The 22,252-nt window shown below is 34.7% G+C and overlaps 2 protein-coding genes across 3 annotated transcripts; one reads left to right on the forward strand and one right to left on the reverse strand.

The window, feature by feature from the left end:
- Positions 1-300: 300 nt before the first annotated feature.
- Positions 301-10,351, reverse strand: LOC117920422 (ATPase 11, plasma membrane-type-like). Of its 2 annotated transcripts, none has more exons than XM_034838055.1 (21): positions 9,879-10,351; positions 9,267-9,358; positions 8,462-8,581; positions 8,236-8,334; positions 7,976-8,113; positions 7,717-7,851; positions 5,810-5,989; positions 5,408-5,614; positions 5,169-5,288; positions 4,606-4,725; positions 4,025-4,147; positions 3,824-3,928; positions 3,611-3,733; positions 2,596-2,760; positions 2,282-2,428; positions 2,145-2,177; positions 1,956-2,037; positions 1,684-1,844; positions 1,275-1,487; positions 890-1,072; positions 301-717 (listed from the first exon to the last, which is right to left on the reverse strand). In XM_034838055.1, exons 2-21 carry the CDS (start codon positions 9,318-9,320, stop codon positions 610-612), a joined length of 2,616 nt encoding a protein of 871 aa, XP_034693946.1. In that variant the 5' UTR covers positions 9,321-9,358; positions 9,879-10,351; the 3' UTR covers positions 301-609. The 2 variants fall into 2 exon arrangements, with proteins under 2 accessions (XP_034693946.1, XP_034693866.1); XM_034837975.1 differs by having other exon boundaries at positions 313-717; positions 2,282-2,520; positions 3,589-3,733; positions 9,879-10,350.
- A 1,399-nt stretch (positions 10,352-11,750) lies between these two features.
- On the forward strand, positions 11,751-22,174 carry LOC117917802 (palmitoyl-protein thioesterase 1-like). The gene is made up of 12 exons (XM_034834235.1): positions 11,751-12,050; positions 13,503-13,587; positions 14,494-14,545; positions 14,638-14,658; positions 14,750-14,803; positions 16,293-16,343; positions 19,187-19,249; positions 20,126-20,191; positions 20,378-20,416; positions 20,849-20,971; positions 21,109-21,201; positions 21,706-22,174. Exons 1-12 carry the CDS (start codon positions 11,963-11,965, stop codon positions 21,925-21,927), a joined length of 957 nt encoding a protein of 318 aa, XP_034690126.1. The 5' UTR covers positions 11,751-11,962; the 3' UTR covers positions 21,928-22,174.
- Positions 22,175-22,252: the final 78 nt, after the last annotated feature.

Here is a 22,252-nt window from a genome sequence, read left to right on the forward strand (position 1 = left end):
TTTTATAATAAATAAGAGATCATTTAAAAACTATTTATTTTCCCAAAAGAATAAAATAATAAATAATATAATTAAAGTTGACATTTTTTTCTTTGAAAATTATTTAAAAAGAGGTGAACCCAATATTTTTAGAATTGCCTAAGGGACCAATTCAAACCGATTCCGAATTCAATAGGGTTAGCTTTATTTATTTAAATTTTCTATGGGACAAACACCAAAGGTGTTGGCCATGCATATTAATCTATGGTTCAATATTTTATTCATTCATTCGGATTTGATTGTGTCATAGTTCTATAATTTGGATTAGGTTTATCATTAAATGAATTACATTGTTGACATTAACCCCAAAAAAGAAATGGTAGGTATGACTAGTTTGTGAACAACCGACCATCCCATTGAAAAAATTGGATAGGTTCGATCTATGGTCATTGGGACTTCGTAAAAAGATCTACTAAATTCATTTGTTCTAAATGATCAATACAGCCAATTTATTAATGGAATTCCTTGTAGACTCTGTTAAATACTCGTTTGGTCGAGGACTTCTAAACATATGGTAAGCTAGACCCGCTGGGGCAAGGCTAAGGATGCAAGATATTTTCAGCAATGACACTAATCTCCTCCCAAAGTAGATTGAAGCCCATCAGGTGTCCGCTGATCAGCTGCCCCAGCAGCCTCGCGGGCTTCCTTAGCAGAGTCCTTTTGGGTGCTGAATGTCCTCTGGAAAATTAAATAAATTGCCAAAACTCAGAGATATATAAACAGCAAAAATTGGAAACAATCCCATTGAGAACGGTCACTAGGAGCAAATCAAACCCCATTCAACCTTCAACCTCAACTAAATTCTCATCAAGGAACAGTCAAGTTGTGAGAAAGGATACTTGGAACTCACTCTTTGATCTAGCATCAGGCCCCAGACTCTCCCACTGACTGCATGTCGAACACCAAATTTGATAGGATCCAGCAATATATAGACAACAATGTTGTACAGCCAAATAACACCAATCCAACCCCAGTCAATCTTTCTATTCCCAGCATTTTCCCTTGATGTTGTGGCAAATATCATAGTTGCACTCTGCAAGAATTACAGTTTCTCAAGTGAAAAACAAAAAATAAACAAAAGCATACCCTGCATAGGGAGCTTAGTAAGAAACATGATGCAAGGTTCACAACATATTGTCATATATACATATACATAGATAGCATTAATAGTTCACAGCAAAAAATCAGTACAAGGTAGAAGCAGAAGATTAAGAAGGCGTTGGAAACTAGTTTACCCATTGAGTGAGGACAAAGGCACTAACAAGAACAAAACTAGGTCTTTCCCTCAAAGACCAGCCCCTGGAGCGAGTCACAAATATTAAAGCCTGGCTGATGATGCTAACTTGAAGGAACACTGCAGATACCAACTGTGCATACAGATGAACATAGGTTTTCTCATCTGAGAGATTGTACTGATGCTTGTTGAGGTTTGTTACGTGGAAGATTTTCTGAGGGGAACAAATGAAGAAATTAAATCATGTTTCACTAGCCAGCAAACTTAAGTGTGTTCCGAGATGATTAGTGTAAAGAGCAATAAATTGGTTGCACAAATTAGACATTTTTTTACTTCATAAAGAATAAGTTCAAAATTTTTCCTAAAATCAAGGTGTGGAATACAAAATTTGATTAAACAAGAGGTTATACCGCAAAGAAACTGGTTTCATAGGCTACCCAGAAGAATACAACTGTCATTAGGGCAAGGTAAGTTCCTAGGACAACCCCAGTCACAAAAATTTCACTGAGCTTCCAACTCTCAGGAACTTGAGACGGCTTGACCCTGTCTTTGGATATAGCTATGATAGCAACTGAAAACAAGTAATCAAGTTGGGTAAGTAGGGAATAAAACAAGGAAACAAAATATTGTCAATCATCATGAATCACACAATATAGAAGCATAAGAGACTAGTAATACTAACCATCATTGAAAATGGCAATAATGAGAACCATGAAAGGAGGAAAATTAAACTTCCAGAATGCAGTCAGCAACAGAAAACCAAGCTGTTAAAAAACCCATGTTGCCAATCAGAAATGAACATTAAAGTGGGCACATATGATAAAACTCCCATATTCAATCCAATGAAAATGAAATAAAAAGGGAAACTTACAACAATATGTATTGTGATAGATACTGCATATATCTGGGGAACAAAAAAGGGGAAAAGAAACTTTTAAGCATTAATGGTCATAAAGCACAATTTTTTTGTTAAGAGAAGTTTCCTCAAAGAATAAAATCTCTTTTTACCGAGTAGGTCTTCATCATTTGAATGATTGAGCGGCTGGTTGACACAGCACTAATGATAGCAGTTAGCCCAGGATGTATCAGTATTATGTCAGAAGCACCTCGAGCAGCATCTGTTGAATCTGCCACAGCAAATCCTATGTCTGCTTTCTGTAATGCAGGTGCATCATTAACTCCATAACCCGTCAACCCAACAATGTGCTTTCTTGATTGTAATTGCATCACAATCTCGTACTTATGTTCTGCATGGAAGAATGGATAAAAAATAGTTGTGCAAAAAGATTCACATGGTCACATTTTACAACCAGCATATTTACCAGGAAAGACACCAGCAAAACCATCAGCTTTCTCAATGAGTTCATCAACTGGTAAGGTTGCAACAGACTGATCCTTATTATGACCAAGTAAAGATGATGAAGGGTACATGTTTGTGCCCATTCCAAGTTGTCTTCCAGTCTCCTTAGCAATTGCCATTTGATCACCTGAAAAAGGATCCAATGTGAGACATAGTCATGATGCATGTTTTTCTTTTTGGTATATATAATGGTGCATGTAAGGTATCAATTTTCAATTTCAATTAGAGAGAAAAAAAATTCCTAAAGAAGATTGGTAAAACTTGGAGAGATTGGATTGCCATCCTGGTTTAAGGTGGATATAGTGACGATGAAGTTGATGAAAAAAACTGTAGTTGTGTCAAGATAGACCGGTTGTCCTCAAAGACACCAAGGTAAGAGGCGTGTCAAAAGGCATGAGAAAGATTACTTTCAAATACAGGTGTTTGAAACTACAAAAGGATGTCTAAGAAATTCTAAGTACCAATGAACCCAACACCAAATCTAAGAGAGCCTTAAACTAAGACTAAAGAACTTAGATCCTTCTCTAGCAATCAAACAACCACTTCTTCATATACATTCACACCCTCCTTTATAAATCAAAGTACCATCATTTTGCTGCAGTTGCAGAATCATCTGTTTTTTTGGCTAGCTTGTTCTTCTCTAGTCTATGTTTTTCTATTTTGTCATAGGAACCAAGGATAATGGTGGTTAACTAGAAAAACCTCTCAATTTGAGAGGTACTTTTATGTGTGTATGCAACCAGTTTGCATCATCTCTATTGTCTTTATCGATAATCTCATGAAGCATATTTTTTACATTAGTGAACCAGTTGGAAATAGCCTGCCCAATTGTTCTAAAATTTTCATTGAAGAGTAGCAATATTGAATACACCCAGTTGACACAATTAAAGACTCTTGAAAAACAAATCATTTTAAATATAGAAAGCTCCATGAGAGAATCAGCAGTGATGGTCACCTGTAATCATCTTAACACTTACTCCAAGATCTACAGCTCCTCTAATTGTCAAGGCACTGTCAACGCGAGGAAGGTCAGAGAGAGGGAGAAGACCAACAAATTCCCAGGGTCCACCAGGACTATCTTTGGTGCCTGCCGGTACTTCCTGTAGCAAAGAGAACAGCCCCTCATTCATTCAGACATTTGTGGAACAAAATTCCAAAAAACACCAGCAAGTGAATAAAAACAAATTTACCTGACAAGCAACTGCAAGGGATCGAAGCCCATGCTCTGCAAATTTATTGATTATTGAATGTACTCTTCTTTCGATATCTGACTTGTTATGTGCCAAATTGAGAATCTTCAAGTCATATGTAAAGGGAATCCAAAGTTTCTGAATCAATTGTATGCCCAAGGGTTCAAATCTAATAAGGCTTCAAAGTGAAAAGTGCTATACCTGCTCTGGTGCACCCTTGCTAACTCTGTGCATTTTACCAGCACTGTCAATGTATGTAAGTGATGTCCTCTTATTAGTTGGATTGAATGGAAGGAAGTGAACTTCTGAAATCCCAGTGTGTGCCTTACACCAAAAGAAAGGAAAAAAAAATCAACAGAATGGATTATCAAAATTTCGAGTTTGTTTCTCAAGCATGGAGAATGCAACTGTTATGTATACACAAAAAAATATATAAAGCTGGAAGAAGTCTACGTGAATTTTTTTCCTAATACTGTATTAGGGATTCCGGGCATACTAAAAAGATGCCCATTTCATTCCTGTCCAACAGAAACAACAGCAATGATGACACTAAAAGACCAATGATAACCTTCATATTCTTCAGTTTCTCCAAAAGGAAGAGAAAAAACTTGAGCAAAAAAGATCTTCAAGACTTCTTGGGTCATCAAGCTAGTGCACTAGGTCTATATATTTCAAAAAGAGCCTCAGGTGAACATAGTTCCTGAATATTGCTAGACTTGCATGAATATTCTCGTGAATATTACTAGACTTGCATGAAAATTCTAAGTAATGGGATCCAATACCTCCTTAGGATCGTCCAGCATTGAAACAAGGGCAGCATCAATCGCATCTTGATTCTCCAACCTTGAAGCTCTTGCAGCCATCAATAAAACCATTTCCTTGTCAACACCTTTGGCAAAAACCTGTAGCAAAGTCAATCATGTCAATATATGTTGCAAAACAAAATGGAAAAGACTTGAATTCTGACAGACCCAAGTAATCGCATTGATTCTGCAGCTCTTTAGATCCATTCTTCATGATATCTATAAACTTCTGGCAAATATTGGAGTCTTAAATTTTATATGAAGATTCCAGCAGTAGAAGTATTATTTATATTCTGAGCCAATCGGCAATTATTCAATGCAAATACATGTTAACCATAGGATCTTGGAAGCTCTTTTCAATAAAAGCTCATGCTAGTGAACTTGAAACAACTCTCAGGCCAAAGTTTTAGTGTGAGACATCAATCATACCACCAAAGCAAACCCTTAATTAAGCTCAGTTACTATAAACAAAGCTACAGTACAGTTTTTTGCTATGCCATTCAAAGAAATGAAAATTGTCATAAGAGGACAAGAAGTAGTACCTCGATCATATTCTTGTCTACTGTAAGTTGGTTAAGAGTTAAAGTTCCTGTCTTATCACTGCAGAGCACATCCATCCCAGCCATTTGCTCAATAGCTGTCATTGTCTTAGTTATAGCACCCTGCTCAAGGGATTGTTCAATTTTTTAAAACTCCCAGGTTATTATTTGAATAATTTCTGCAGAATTTTCAAGGCAAAAGCACAATTCCAAAATGTTATGTCAATATTAGCTCGACAAACCTTTTGATATAGGCATTCAAAACTGAAGGCCATGGTAGTGGACAGAACTGTTGGCATGAAAATTGGGGTACCACCAATGAGGAGGACAAGCAAGTTATATATTACAGAACGATAATCTCTGTGTTGGACCCACCATATTACAATGATCTCAATTAACATCCCAATGGCAGTTGCGCAAATGCAGAAGTTTCCAATTGCAGTAAAAACCTGAAACCATCAAGTAAAGTGATGAATCCCCAAATACACAATGGGGTAACAAATTCTTTCTCATGGGTTACGCACAAGGCCTCATGTGTTGTTATAAATTCCATGCGCCTAGTACTATAAGTTTCAGACTGATACCAGAAGTCCATGACTACCAGTTTGAGTATATTATGAAGATTAAGAGTTTCAGGAATAAACCTGCTGAAAATGCCCAACATGTATAGTGGTTTCCACAAGATGAGCTGCCTTTCCAAAGACAGTACGCATTCCAGTTGCAATAACAACGGCTTCAATTTCACCTTGCTTACATGTTGAACCAGAGTGAGCTACCTCACCAGGATGTTTTATCACTGGGAGTGACTCTCCTGTGAGAGCAGACTGAAAAAGAAGACTGTAGTTAGAAACGCAGAAATTGAAGCCACTCAAATTTTACTTTTATGAAATCAAATCTCTTTGCAAACACTTCAGGTCGCATAATGATTAGATAGAAGTTAAGGCGTAAAATATAATGACAGGTACTCCACATCTATCCATAATTAAAAGTTAGATAGAACTATAACATTTCTAGATTTCCAAATAAGTAATCCTGCTAAATTTCAGTATTTTGACCACATTGTCATGGTAACAAACTACCCTACTCAATGTATAAAAGAAACAGAATCTCAAGGCAGGTCTACAGAACATGATTCTGGGAAGGTAGGAAGCAACATTAAATTTTTATTTTCTGGTTCAACAACCTCAACAGTTTGAAATACTAATCGGTCCTTGAAACCCTTGGGAATGGTATAATTTTCTTTTAGAAGATTATCTGCCAAGTTCTTTGAGGATGGGTGCTGACCAATACAAGTTGCATACTTTTGCTGATAAAAAATGTGTAATTGGATAATGCAGTGCCTTATCAGGCCAGTCAGATCTGGTATTTGGTTACTCAGCCCCAAGAAGGATGAATATTCTCCCACTTTTTCTGGATATACATAATCCATATGCATCTTTTGACCATTTGAAATCACCCTAAGGTATCTCCAGAAAGACTAATGGTTTTTTCCTTTGTAAGAAATTATCACTATGAACTATAAAAATCATGTCATTAGTAATGCCATTCCACAGTAGCATTTGGTAACACAAGGATTATGTTAGGCATGAGGCCAAATTTTATCCAAAAATGTATGGGATTGCCTAACCATAAGGGAGCAAAGGAAAGAAAAGGAAAGAAAAGTAAAGAATTACAGTAGCAATTATGAAGATCTAAGACGGACAATGAGACCTATCTCTGTTTTTTATCATAAATTTCTTAGGGGAAAATGAAATAGCACAGCTAACCAACTGGATGATATTAACCAGCATTTCAAACAATGCATGACTATTAGAAGCTAAAGAATTGTTTTTATGGGCTTTTCTTTTTACTGAGGGACTTGGAGGCAGCCGTTATTCGGGCATATATGAATAGAAGAGAAACAACTTGGGAAGGGAGTTTAAGGAGAACAAAACAGTTAGAACAGAAAATTTCCAATAATCTGGTAACCACAATTTTAAAAGGTACAAGACACACCTAAGGCGCAAAAGTCTCTTAGGGATTAGGCACTAGGTGTGTGCCTAAGTGGAGTGAAATGCTGCTAAGTATGATGCACATCAATTTTATAAAATATGATTTAAAATTCACTCCAATCAACAAAAAAATAAAGATTCCAACATTTAAAATAAGCAGACAACAAAAAAGTAATGAAACTATATAAATTTCAAGAATAAAAATGTTTTAATAGGGAAAATTAAAGTAAACTAGAAGCCCCTCTACAATAAGGGCCCACGCCTTGGTAAGCGAGGCGCTATAACCTATATATACACTGGTGATAGACATGAATACAGCACTCTAATTGCAGAGAAAATTAGGATCAAAGAACAAAAGTAGAAAGTTAGAGATCATTTCCAATTCCATTCTGGCATTTTCAGCTTCATTTCAGGTCCTAAACTACCTATCTCGTCAATTCAAGCTTCAAGTGCACACATCTCAAACTGATATATAGAACAAGTGACTGCAAAGTAGACATTCATAATCAGATTCAAACATTCTTCATTAGTTAGTTTCAGAATTTAACATGGTCAGATACCTGATCAATTTTCAGAGGATCTCCTTCAAGTAAACGTGCATCAGCAGGGATGATATCTCCTGGTTTGATACTGACAATGTCTCCAGGAACCAACACGGAAGCATATTCCTTACTCCATTTGCCAGCTCGTAAAACCTGAAGAAGCAGATGACATTTTGAAGGCAAGAAATACAGAAAGATGTCTAGATGGGGTAATGGAAACAATAGATTGAAATAGTTGGTGGAAAAGCCAAGATTGAAAGAATGTGAGAATGTAAACCGTTGCTTTTGGAGCCAGCCAAGCCATAAGGCGTGCCATGGCATTGCCAGTTTTGTTTTCCTCTACAAAGCTGATGGCTGAATTGATAATATGCAGTGCCAGAATGCCAAGAAAGGTTATGTAATCTACATCCTTATTCTGTACAAAAAAGTGTTTGCAACAGTCAAAAAAGATAAGATTGGGCTCTGAGTTCAGTTCAATCAAGTGTCTTCAAAAGGGGATTTCCAACATCAACATAAGATAGATATCTATAGACTTACCTCTTTAAGTGCAAGAGAAATGGCCATGATTGCTGCTGCTTCCATAACCCATGAGAGAGGATTCCACATAAATCCCAAAAATTTGATAATCTTATTTTCCTGAAAAGAAAATGACCCAACTACAAATCAAGAAAAAGTTGGGAACTTGACCAAAAATGAAACTGAACTTCTGAGAGGTGACGAGGAAGACTATAACTAGAGAAGAGAGAAGAACACAAGTTGAGACCTTTTTCTCTTCAAGTTTGTTGTGCCCAAACACCTTCAATCGCTTCTCTACCTCATCCAAGCCGAGACCTTCTCTTGTGCATTTTAATTTCTCAAAAACTTCTTCAAGAGGGATGTTCTCCTGCCAACAGAGACTTATAAATTGGTGCAGTCACCTAATCAAAACTGAAGGTGGAACCTCCAACCCATGTAGTCAAACAGCATTGCAGTTCTAAGATATATATGCATCATGGCTCTAGATAGACATTATTAGGAGAAAAAAAAAAAAGAGAATTCACCTGGCCCAAGTAGCTAGAATTAAGAATTAAGGCTTTGTTAAGTTAAATTGAGTTGAAAATATTAGGATACCTAGTACTGAATCAGTTCTATGAATAATTTTTCTTATCTGAAGTACAGAAGTTATATCACCAACGTGGTAGGAACAATATATATTGAACTATGTAATTCAATTTTATCTCAATAAAATAGAAGCCTCCATTCCCAACTTGCAGCAAGAAATAGAGCCTATCCTCTAAGAAGACTTGGAAAATGAACACTACCCTATATTACTTACAAGAGATCATGGTTTAGAAACAAAGATAACATTTTTACTCTAAGAAGGCTATGTGGTTTACCAAGAACAGTAGGAGTTCTAAGTGGTCACCCTCTAAAGGCATATATAATACCACAATCTCTTGTGAAGACTTCAGATGGTACTGACTACTGAAGCAGAAAAACCACACCCAGAGCCTATTCTGTAACTTAATACACAGCATTATATTACAAGGAAATGCAAGATAGTAATGTGACAAACGTAAAATAAATACCAGATCAACAATCTCCTTGCTGATAGCTTCAAGGGTAATTGCAGTTTTGTCCATTGTGGCTCTCCTAACACTGCCGTGGAAAGTTGGATAATCTGCAACATCGAAACTGGTCGTCATATTACTATATGATGCAGAAATTTACACCCATTAGCACCCACACACTTTGCATTGTTACCATATGTTTAAGGCCAAGGAGTCACACACAAAAGGATAAATAAAATCCATTTGATAAATACTAGAAAAGTTGAAAAATCACTTGTGGTGCTTCCTAAGAAAAGAAGCACTTTGGTAGTTGATTCTCCCATAATGCTTCTAGAGAAAGCACTTCAAATAGAAACACTCCCAAACTCTCTAACATGAAAAATCAAACATGACCCTTCTCAGGAGTTGCTAGATGGCTAACTGAAATTTCATTAGTCTACTGCATTTCACATTGCAGTTTCATCCCACAAATTGTTATTGCAGTATAAATACATAACAGAATCACAAAAATGAAGAAATGGCAGGAAAATATAAGAAATTAAAATTCTGAACATCTGATTCTGAAGTTAGTGGTAACCCATATAACCAAAACCTAAACTCAGGAACCTATCACACAACACTTTGGCTTACCCCATAGAGTAAGCTGCTCACAACTTTCAGTTACCAAAACAAAGAAGAACCATTCTCAAAATCCCATTTTCATTCCTTTCTGTTTCATTCTCTCGACCAAACAGCAGTAAATTTACCCCATTCTCTTAGCGCCAATAAACAAACACTAGAAGATATTCAATTTCAAATCCTTCGTGAAAATTAGCAACAGAAGCCGTAGTTGAAACAATGTGTACCTACAGAGACTCAAACAGTGGTGGGTATCTTCAACATGAACCCATTTCACAACTCAAAAAATTTCCCTCAAATGGTGGCCAAAAACACCAAAGCTTCCAGCACAAAAAGCATAGAGAGAAGCTTTCAGAATCGTTGAAGAAAATGTTTGGACCAACATATCAAACAATATCAATTTCATCCATGCTACATATCTTTCTTGCTAACTATTAAGGGAATCACAAAATCAAGCCCATAACGGGAAAGAATTAAAATCAAGTGTATAATACTACTTGATTGTCTTAATTTATGGAATCATCAGGATTATTGTCTGTTACATATTTGACTTCCTTCTATGCACTTGATTTTATTGCATCTCCTTAATTAATATTTAATTACTTATAATTTATGAAATTATCTATCAAAGGGAATTCATGTTTGTTACGTGCTTGATTATGTGCATGTAATTCATATCAATTATACCCTTGATTTTATGCATTTCCTTAATTATTTTGATCATGTATCTATTTCTTTATTATTTAATATATATATATTCTTTATTTACAAAGATTTTTAAATAATTTATTTATTTACTTATTCTTGTATTTTGGTATTTCTTGAAATTTTTTATTTTTGTAATTCTATAATATATATAAAAATAATAATACATTTATTAAAGTTTGTTTTTTCATGTTTCTTTATTGTTTAATATACATTTTCATAACTTTATATAATATAATTAAATAATTTATCTACTAAAAATTCATAGTGTTTTTCCATTCATCTGTAAATTTTTTTATAAAGAGTTTAAGATTTTGTTTGATAACTATTTTTCAAAAATAATTTTAAAAAACAATTTTTCAGAATAATTATTAAAACTATTTTTTAATATTTTGTAAAATAAATGTTTGTTTTAAAATTTAAAATATTTTTAACATATTTTCTATATTTTTAAGTATGTTTTAAAAATAATTTTTATATATAATACTTTATTTTTAATCATTTTTTAGATATATTTTAAAAAATTTTAAAAATAAAAAACTGTTTTTATTTTTAAATCTTAAACATGACTTCCTACTTTTTTTATTTTAGAAAATAAAAAATTATTTTTAAAAATAATTACTGACCATAAATAATTTATCTACTACAATCTACACTTTGTCTTTTTTATATTTATTTATTATTTAGTATATATTTTCCTACCTTCCTATATAAAAAATTATTTACTAAAAATTCCTATCATGTCATGTGCATTTTCTTCCTTGTTTATTTATTTCTTAATACATATTATTCTTCCTTTTATTTACTAAAAATTCCTATTATTTTTCCATATTTATTTATCCATTTTATAACAGATTTAAATAACCTATCTATTAAACCTTATTTTCCATTTTTTTTAATTTTTTAATGTATAAAATAAATAAGCCTAACAAATTTGAAATTTCTATAATAAATGAATAATTGTTGAATGAAGCCAAGAGGATTTGCCCACCCTCAAAGAAATTCAATCATACAATCCAATTCCATGAAGAAACTCAATCAAATAATCCAATAGTATGTTGATTGATGTGAAGGATAAATGGACTTGATCCATTGGAACGTTGGATAATGGGTCAGATTTCACAATCTTAAAAATGATAACCAATGATAATAAGCAATAGCGATAATTTTGCCTACGTTGCAAGCTACAGTTCACTGAATCGTAACAACCGTAAGAAATCGGTAGGACTGCAGAGGATCTTAATCCTAATCCCGTAACTGAAAGTCCAACCAAAATCTAATTGGTGCCTGACTCTTAGCAGTTGGGTGTCTGTCTCCTCATCGATTTCTGCAAAAGTTGCTGGAAACCTCAAAAGCCCACGAAAACCCATTCCCGTTAGGAGGAATCAATCATGGGTTCCTCTCCATCTTTCACTATCTTGCTCAGCTTCTTCATCATTTTCCAATTATCATATTCCATTCCTTTCATTGTACTCCATGGTAACTTTTCCTTTTTCTTAGGCATGATTGTTTTTTTTTTTTAATTGATAATATTGTTTCTTTGAGCTAAAGCTTTCAATGCTTATTGTTGTATGGTTGATTGAAGACTCTGAGTTCCAATATGGGCTGTTGATTTTGTGATTGTATTTTGAAGGTTGAAATGGGAATGAACTATCTACTATGGATTCTTTCTATATTTGCTTCGTACTGATGTTTATGTATTGAGCGTGTATGTGTTTGTGTAGTTCTCATGAATTTGACCATGGAAATTGCAATGAACTGGATTGGGATTTTGCTGTCATAGCAGTGGGTTTGAAAGATGAAATTCGTTCTGGCCTGGTAGAGTAGTGACATGAGGACATTGTCTTGAGAAAAATCCTCATGCTTCCCGGCCCCTCGCATAATGAAGTTACAATGATCCACTGTCAGGAGGAGCTTGCATTTGCATAACACAGAAAAGGGCCCTCAATTTGGCCCAAATATTTAATGATTGTTATGCTCATAAATTGATATAATTTAGATGCTTGATTGAGGGAAAAAAGTATAGCAAGTTATGTAGAAGGGTCTGAACACAGTACAGGAGTTTTGCGAGTTGCCTCTCATTGCAGTGGTGCGTCTACCACAAATTACAAGATGTCTTACATTCATCTCTGTCTTAAGGTTCTCCAATTATAAAGTAACGGTACCTTCGATTCCAAACCTTTCCTTGATGGTTAGAACTCATTGGACAAAATTTACAACTTAGCTGTGGATTATTTGTTGAATTTACATGGCAGATATATCAATGGATAGTTTTGCAGTTGAATCATATCATGGTAGACAACTTTTGGTTAAATTAAAAGTGAAGATATATTGCTGGAGCATTTGGAATTGAAATGTTCTACGGAAATCAAGTCAGTGCATTGTGTTTTATATATGATAGTGAGTCCACCGTATTTTCTATGATATCTATAGATCCTATTTCCTTCTCTTAGCTTTACTTTATTTCATGATATGTGTCTCCATAGTCCATATTATGTCACCAATTTGTGCAGTCCTTCTGTGTGCAATATAATGGACTAAGTCAAGCTCCATTTGACATCCAAAACACGATTTGATTATTGTCCCTAGAAGTCTCAGCTTGTCTGACAACAATATCTACTTTGTTATTCATATTGATTGCAGTATGATTCCTGCTCTGAATTCTTATACTTTGGAAATTGATTAAGGGTATTCTTGCCTCAAAGTATCCAATCAAGTTGTTTTTCAGTTGACTTCTTGTATTTCCTGTGGTGAAATGTTGTTTGTGGATTATTTCTTTGGGTTGACCTTTTGTCTTTCTCAGCAGTACTATGCTCAGTTTCCTATATTTATAAACTGCAATAGTAGATTTAGATTGACTTTTTACTCTTTTATTTCTAATTCAATTTAACTATCTTTTCTATTTGAATTCTAATGACCAATCTATGGCAGGAATTGGAGATCAATGCTCCAACAAAGGAGTCAAACAGTTCACTGAGCTACTAAGGAACTTCTCCAACTCTGAAGGATATTGTGTGTATGTCTGTATAGTTGTATACTTTGTTTTGTTTAAGGTAGTAATAGCATGCCTACTGGATGTCTGACTCTAAACTTAGTTTGTGAAAGCTGATCCCTATCCAAACAACTTGCGTTTTGGGTTATGTGGCTTGCTATTATTTATGTGAAATGATAATAACATAATAACAACATCAATAACAAGACAATAAACTATTACTTGATGCAATTTTTAGCACAAGTCTTGAAGGTCTGCTCATGTATTCCATTGAGATCTTTATCTTAGAAGTAAGTCTACTTATATGTCAATCTCACAGTCTTCAAGTTTGTTTTTGTTTTTTTTTTTTATAGGCAAGCAAAACATATATTAATAGAAACTTTCATTGTTTTTAATGGCATACTATTTAACAGTTTGTTAAACCTGTTGTGAACCTGAATCTGTGTTTAAAGGTGAAAAACACTGCTTATAGAGCAATCTAAAAATGGATGCACACAATATTCGGTTTCACTTTGAAAGGATCATGATTTCAGCATCAGAAACAAAACTCGATCTAAGAGAAGGGGAAATCCAACTGCATTTATCTTTTATGGAGTGGTTTTATTTTGTGACTGATAATTGCAAAAGATTCTGCATTGAATTTACATTGTTGTTCTTAAATCTATTTTAACTATCCAGTTTAAATTGACTTATCCACTTAAATAATATATCAAGAATTTAGTAAAACCATTCATCTGAATATGTAATTCTAATAGGCAATTATGTAATCATGATTTCATCTATTTTGTTTCCTTTCTACATTAAAGTTTTATTAACAGTCTGCAAAAATAGTGTTCGCCCTTATGTTGTATGTTCTGAAGTAAATTGATAGTGTTGGTATTTTCTTTTGCATATATAACGTTATTCCTTTACTTCTTTTCCTCTCTGTAGAGAAGTTGGAGATGGAACATGGGATTCCTGGTTTATTCCAATGAAGGAACAGGTAAGAACACAGTAGAAACTAATTGGTTCATTATTTTTGAAGCATTGATTTTCATCATCTGATTGCAATTTGAACTGTGTCATCTTTTGCAGGCAGAAATTGTTTGCAACAAGGTGGTGAAGCAGTGTGGTAATTTTAGTTTTCTTGCTGGCAAGAATTTTAAAGGTTTTCTTGTCTCTGATAAGTTCTGTATAAAACATATAGGTGAAGGAAATGGAAGAACTTAGAGACGGTTACAACATAGTTGGTCTCTCCCAGGTGATTAATGAGGATTGCAATTTTTATTTTTTTTTGTACATTAAATTTGTAATTCAACATGTTTCATCTAAGCTTTAGGCACTGCTTAATATCCCATCTTTTCCAAATAATTTTACAACTAAAACTTTTTTGACATAGAAGTAACTGTCCTTGGAACTCCCATGTGAAAATTTAAGAGTCGACTCATTGTGATGGTTGGATGTTAAAGACATCTCTCATTTAAAATGGAACTTTTTAGTCACTAGTAAAAAGAATCTTTCAATTACTACTGTTTCACTGAAGAACGATATATAAACTATATATATATATAGATCCCCTTAGTTCAGAGAACCAATTACTTGTTACCCCCTTACTCATGTTGGTGGCTTTGAATGCACCTTGCACAGATACCCTTTTAAATGCAGTTCATTATTTTCCTTGTACTCCTAATGAAGGTGATTGATGGGGAAAGCCACCACATTAGTGCTTTCTTCACTCAATGAAAAGAGTAAACTTGCATTATACCATATGGTACAATTTTCAAACCTTGTTGAAAAATCTAAAAAGAACTGATGGCATATGGAGCCTTGTCTTAAATAAGCTAAAAATAGAATTCTTAAACACCTGCCTTGGGTATTCTTTCGGAATGCAACATTGAACTTACAAAGGATAGCTACATTCAAGATGGTGTTTTAGAGTCCGCTTACTGATGGTGATTAGCCCAAAAAATCCATTCAATTAGTACTTGTGGGCCCAATTAATGGACAGGAATTCTTGCCTTATGAAACAGAGGAGTCATGTTGATGGGATATGGCTGAACCTAGTTTCTTTCAACCCACTTTGGGTCTGGGAGTGCTGAAATCTCATAGTGTTTAGAACTATCAAAATTTAGTTTGTAATCAAAGGGAAAAAGAGGTGACCAATTTAATCAGCCTTTTCCTTGTACAATATATGTAAATATCACGTAAATCACAAATGTTATCCATAATTTTTGTGATACAACTTCTCTGATGAAATACAGGCTGGCAGGGACTTGCCAAGATGGAGAAGAGTGATTTACAAAATTCATATTTGTAGTTTCTTACACTCTGATACTGCCTCACTGTCTCAACATCCATTTTCTAACATCAAATGAACTCTCAATTAAACACATGTTCAAAATTTCTGATGATACATCTTTATTATGGCATTAGCTAAGGATGATTTTACTGTATAATTTCTCCAGCACATCTTCGTATTTCTGGTTGGTTCTGATTGTGGATGAAGTGGACCATGCAGTTAAGCTCAAATGCATCTTAATTCTTGTTGCTGTTGCCATGGTTATTAGACCTGCTGTTATCTAGCATATGTTCATAAAGAATGTTCATATATTCATTTTGGATGGTTTTCTAATTTTCTTACCGCTAGCATATTAATGTCTCCACTCTTTATTCTATATTTTTGAGTTATAACACTCAGGTGGCTTTATGGATGCTGGCTCTCACTCTGATCTTTTGTTTTCGTATTACAGGGTAACTTAATAGGTCGAGGTGTTGTTGAGTTCTGCGATGGAGGACCACCTGTAAGAATGAGCTTAAAACTTTGCTGGTTCAGTGTTGTCTTCCTTTTCAGTTAATTACTCAATGAGCTACTCAGATACTTTTTTCCTGGATAAATTTGCAAAACCTTCATCTCTTTAAGGACTACCTACACACTTTTTTCATGGATGAGTTTAGACTATATATGTTGGCATCCATGTGAGAGACTTTCTCAAATATGTTTGGTAGCACTAGGCAATTGGAAAAAGGTAAAATCAACTGCAATGAATGGGGTAAAATGGATGAACTTTGAACTATGACAGTGTACCATGTTTCACATAGATGTCCTTCTATCCACTTATAGAGAAAAGTGTGGGTGTGGGTGTGTGGGTGTGTGTGTGTGTGTGTGCGTGTGTGTGTGCATGCTTGCATGTGTGTGACAGACAGAGAGAGACATTGCCATCAATTGCTATGTCATGCAAGTGTAAGCATTGCCATCATTGTACACAAACACCCTACATCTCCACCACCCTTGATGTTTCTATCACAGTTACAAGGCAGGATGAGTGGCCCTAGGACAAGGAGCAAGCTCCAGTAATAGCTTAGGTTTTGTATCAATTGGATCCAATGTTATTTACCTAAAAATCATGAACAGTGATGATTAAATAATCAAGATTCCTTTTTCCTATTTATTTTGGCCCAATGGCAAATGGAGCTAATGTTCAAAGTTCACAGATTTTCTTGGTACCAAACTTATGCACTGTACTATAACTAGTAGAATGATTGGGCAAAGATTAAGCAATTAAACAATAGTCTGAGAAAACTAGTTTGGTTTTATGTTAGGGAAATCAATCATGGAAAAATCTTTTCTCCTAAACAAATCATCAAAAGGTTTGAAAAGGAGAGAAAGGCATATATGTGGTATTTTCAACTCATATATATATAATCATGAGTTGATAAATTTATGGAAAAAAAGGTGCTAGAGGGATGATATGATGGACGTTAGCAAAGGAGTTATCAACTTGATATATTTATGTTATGAAGGACCAAGGATGATGGTGCAGTAACTAGTACAAGAACATGTGGAGTGTGTACAAGTGAATTATTAATCACAATTCACACTAAGCCCATTTTACAAGTCAGCAACGAGTCCTTATCCTTTTTATATCAGTTACATATTAGTTCTGAACATATTCAAATGGAAGTCTTGTGGTATTTCTTGTTTACTAATAGTCTTCTTTTAATTGATTAAAACCAAGTAGGCATAAATTCTAAAGCTAGAATGATGGGAAGATTCTTTAGAATGTAGAATTTTTAGGTTAATATTTGTAAAATAATGAGTATAAATGACGATAAAGTGAGATGACCAGGTTAGTCTCAGTGGTGATTGTTTTGCTGTGCCTATTCAACCATCTGGTAATGAGTGAAAGGAATATGAGGGGAAGAATATATTGTTCATTGGGTTAAAATGCAACAAATAGAGTGGATAAGTGCATTTGTCATGTTGCATGATCTTCAAATACCAATTATATTGAAGGAAAAAAATTTTGAGACAGTCGTGTGTCTGATACAGTATAAGTGTGGTGCAATCAAGGAAAAGAAAAGGATAGCCTCGATTGATGATTAGATGCATTACAGTCATCTAATAATTCTTGTAGCCCCTGGCAAGTAAATGGATTTAGCTTTTCTTGCACATGGTTCAAATAGTAATAAAATTTGTGAATATCATTATCTTGAGTATCTATATTATGAAAAGAGAGGAATATATTATAATGTTTCCCAGGTGATAAACTAATTTGTCGATGAAAGTATTTGAGCTTCTAGAGAGTTTGAACTCCTTTTAAGGAAATTCAAGCTTCTATCACAATCCTTGCTAGCTTGTCACAGGGAAACTTTGAATCTAACTAGTTTCTAAGTAGAAGTCATGAAATTGCAGTTCTTGAATGGGAGCATTACCTTTTGAGGAGCTTCCTGGAACCAAGAATTAAACCAATCAAAATTCAGATGGTGTTTATTACAGTTGAACTTCTAATTGGAAACCACTATGTGGTGCTTTCAATTCTCTTTTGACTAATTATCATTTAGATCCATAAAAAGCATCCTGTTTTTCATGAACCTATGCCACTTTTGAAAACTCTTGACCAACTTAATTATATCAGATGATACTAAGCTCCAGACAGTTTCTCTATGTTTTTTGGAAAAGATTATGAAATGTGATTTAGTTGGATGTTGGCTTTCATCTGATCAGGTATTCACTGAACTCATAGTATGTATTTTAGAGGGATCCATCAAATTCCAGGTTAGAGGTACCATTGATTAATGCCATTATGCAGAGCCTTTGAGTGAGAGGCTTCTTCCTATTTACTATCATGAATTCTCCAGTACTTGGTATTCTTCATAACACACTGATGGTATATGTTAAACTATGAATTTGACCCAATGGCTTAAGCTTTTAGGTAATAAACCCACGGTGTATATCAATCAGCTTAGTCTAAAGCTCTAATCTCCTGCCTCAGGATCACCCTTTTTTGGTTTGCATGTGGGCTAAATAAATAGAGAATAACATCAGTGAGACCTGAATTTACGGCCTCCCATGAATCAATGCTCTAATACCATGTTAAGTTACACCAATTTAACCCAAAAGTTTAAGCTATTTGGTAATAGACCAACAATTTAAATCCAACCAACTTGGGCGAAGGCCAAACAGCATGTCATTTTTTGTAAGACTATTAATGCTTGATTATTTGTGAAGTATAGTTCATTGCTTTTTGCACATTTTTTTTCCATTTTATCACCATTCTTTTAATTATATGGATACATTTTCCTGCCTTCAATTTGTGAATTCAAGATTGCATTCAATTTTTTTCGTTCCCAATCATTGCAACAGGTTAAGAACTTTGTCTCATTAGCAGGACCTCATGCTGGTACTGCTTCTGTCCCTCTTTGTGGGGTAAGTGCTTTTGTGGTCATCATTATCATATCATGCATGATGAATTCTAAAACTGCTTGGTTTAAGATTGGGAAATAAGGTTAGTCTATCCAAAAAAGGGATGGGAAAATAAGATTTTTTTGGAATAAGTTAACTGCAACTTGTAAACTACTTGGAATACAATTTACCTAAAGAAAAAAAACTAGAGGTAGTTACAAAGGCTTTTCAAATGCATATGGATGATGAGCAACGAACAACACTGTTTCCATAGATGGACTGGATTATTGTTTTCTTCTGTGCTTTTATCCAAAAAATTGGGGACACAACATGTCTCACATTGTTCCACTCTTATCACAAGCCTTAATCAACTGAGCCCATGCTGTTTAAATCTATTTTGCTTAAGAGTGTGATCGACACTAAAATTTTATTACATGATTCAAATTTTGTCCATGAAGTACAACCCTTGAAGGACTGACTATTTATTTTTTATCAGAAACAAGAATGTATTAGAAATGGACAAAGCAAGTGCATGAGAAGGATGAGGAATCCTTCCCAGATTTACAATGTTATCATATGATATTGTACCACTGTCATATGATAGTTCTGTGATACTGGAGTATGATTGTAATGCTTACAAGTTATTGCTGATATTTCTACCATGCAGTCCACTTAAAATGGCCTTGTATTTTTTAATGAGGAATTGCCCTATTATACAATGTACAACTTGGAAATTTTTGGCAAGTTCAATTCAACATGGATATGTGTCTTGAATCAATGATTACTATAGCAGTGATCTTAGATTTGCATGCATAGAAGGACCTGGTGACAATTTTATTAAAATTTCAGTTTGCCCAATCTCGAGCTCTGTTAATATGCTAGGAATTTCTCCTTTTGCAGTCTGGCGTTTTCTGCATCATTGCGGACAACCTGATCAAATCACAGATCTACAGCGACTATGTCCAAGTATACGTCTGCCTTTGAGCTTTCTTTAATTTTAGAGCATCATTGGCAGTTGAGATTTTTGTAGCATAGCAACTTCTTAGTTGAAGACAATTATCTCTCTTTTCACTAAAATATGTTTGTTCTGATTCTGTTTCTGATTATTTTGCCTCTAACAAGGTTTGACAAACTTTGATTTGTGGAATGCAGACTCATTTGGCTCCCAGTGGTTATCTTAAACTACCAAATGTGAGTAAAATAACTTAACAGAGTGTAGGAGATGTTTTCAAATTCTACTGCATGCTCTGTTGTTATTAGTTTATTCATGAAGCCTCTACAATCATACAAATTCGAAAGTTAACAGTCATGGGAACAAATTATGCTTTACTATTTACATTTTGTTGATTGATTTTCCCCTAGATATCCAACTTCCTCCCATTCTTGGGGGGTGGGTGGGTGTTTTATCTGTTGGGTAGGGTTTGGGCTTTGCATGACAGTTTTCTTTGAACTGCAACCTACTCCCCACCCATCTGGAATCCAGATGCGTCATGCCAGGACAGCTCTGGCCTTGATCAGATGTGTTATATGTTGTATTAATGAACTAATGCCTGTTATAATCGCTTTATTCTCTTGGAACTAATTGTTGAGATCAAAATAATAACAATCAACTTTCTCTTCCAGGATATCCCCAAGTATCTGGAAAAATGTAGATTTCTACCAAAGCTTAATAATGAACTCCCTAATGAGAGGAATTCAACTTACAAGGAACGTTTCAGTAGCTTAGAGAATTTGGTTCTTATCATGGTGAGTTGAAAGAGCTTTTTCTCCCTTACTATAACTCTCTTAGTCCTCAGATTATTGTTCTCTTTACTCAATTTATGTAGGTTTAGCTGTTCAAGAATATTTATAGTTGCCACCTTATCATATTGGTTTCTCAACAGTTTGAGCAGGACACTGTTTTGATACCTAAAGAAACCTCCTGGTTTGGATATTATCCAGACGGGGCCTTTGAACCAGTTCTGCCTCCACAACAGGTATTGCATTTGAAAAATTAATTTTAGACCTGATGCTTGTTGAAATTTATGGATTGGTGACTAGTGTCACAACAGCTCTTAGAAGTGAAAGGAAAAAAATGTATGTCTAAAGGAATTGAACTCAACAATCGAAAATATTTTGGATGATGATTCTGGTTGGTTGCTGTTTGGGCCATTTACTGAAGGTATAAATTCAAATTATGGAGGGAAGAGAACCACCGGATTGTAACAAGAGACTGATAACAGTCCATGTCATCTAATCTGAACTTCTGAAGGTGGACAATCAAACTGGTTGGCAGCATTGTGAACAAAATCCATAGCAGACACAGACCACTAAATAATAGTCATTTAAAGGTTTTAAGGCTACCATGTGGTTGCTCAATAATAGAAGTAATGATTCTCATGTATTAGAATCTTGTAAAAGGTAGTCTGGTATTAGAAGATACTTTTATGTTGTAATTTTATATGCCATCTTAGTTTTCTGACATGTTTTCATCTGGGCAGACAAAGCTTTACACTGAGGACTGGATTGGTTTGAAAACCTTGGATGATGCTGGAAGGGTTAAGTACATCAGTGTTCCAGGAAATCATCTGGGGATCTCCCACAGCGACATGAAACAGTACGTGGTGCCTTATCTGGAAGAAAAGGCATCGGCTGAGGTGATCACTAGATATCCATCATCACATTGGTCGCCTTCCTGGATCAAGAATCTCTTCGGGAAATAACCAGGTCCCAGAGGATGAATCATTGATGAACACTTGATTTTAGTTCTATGAACCACAATCTACAAATGCATGACTGCAAAGTCAGTTTGATGGCAATTTATAAGTGTGCAATAACTTTAGATCTGTTCTTTTCCTGTGCCTTGCAATGCTTGATGAAGCTTGTTTTAGCCATAGGCATATGGAATTATTACAATGTAGTACTAGTACCACACCATGATAATTGAAATCACAAGTCTGTTCATAAGAACATGTTATCTGCTGTGATATGCGTTTCTAACATTGATTATCTGCGGGAAGCCAATTTCTGTTTCTAATTTTGCAGAGA

Source organism: Vitis riparia, chromosome 1, assembly GCF_004353265.1.
Source record: "Vitis riparia cultivar Riparia Gloire de Montpellier isolate 1030 chromosome 1, EGFV_Vit.rip_1.0, whole genome shotgun sequence".
In the NCBI taxonomy this organism is placed as follows: domain Eukaryota; kingdom Viridiplantae; phylum Streptophyta; class Magnoliopsida; order Vitales; family Vitaceae; genus Vitis; species Vitis riparia.

Excerpts from the sequence above, each read along its gene's own strand:
- LOC117920422 (XM_034837975.1), bottom strand. The coding sequence starts at position 9,320 with ATGGACAAAACTGCAATTACCCTTGAAGCTATCAGCAAGGAGATTGTT. Across the intron at positions 5,990-7,716 it reads ATCCTCTGAAAATTGATCAG|TCTGCTCTCACAGGAGAGTC; the intron begins GTATCTGACCAT and ends CTTCTTTTTCAG. Across the intron at positions 4,148-4,605 it reads TGCTGGACGATCCTAAGGAG|GCACACACTGGGATTTCAGA; the intron begins GTATTGGATCCC and ends TTTTGGTGTAAG.
- LOC117917802 (XM_034834235.1), top strand. The coding sequence starts at position 11,963 with ATGGGTTCCTCTCCATCTTTCACTATCTTGCTCAGCTTCTTCATCATT. Across the intron at positions 14,804-16,292 it reads ACATAGTTGGTCTCTCCCAG|GGTAACTTAATAGGTCGAGG; the intron begins GTGATTAATGAG and ends TTCGTATTACAG. Across the intron at positions 21,202-21,705 it reads CAGTTCTGCCTCCACAACAG|ACAAAGCTTTACACTGAGGA; the intron begins GTATTGCATTTG and ends TCATCTGGGCAG.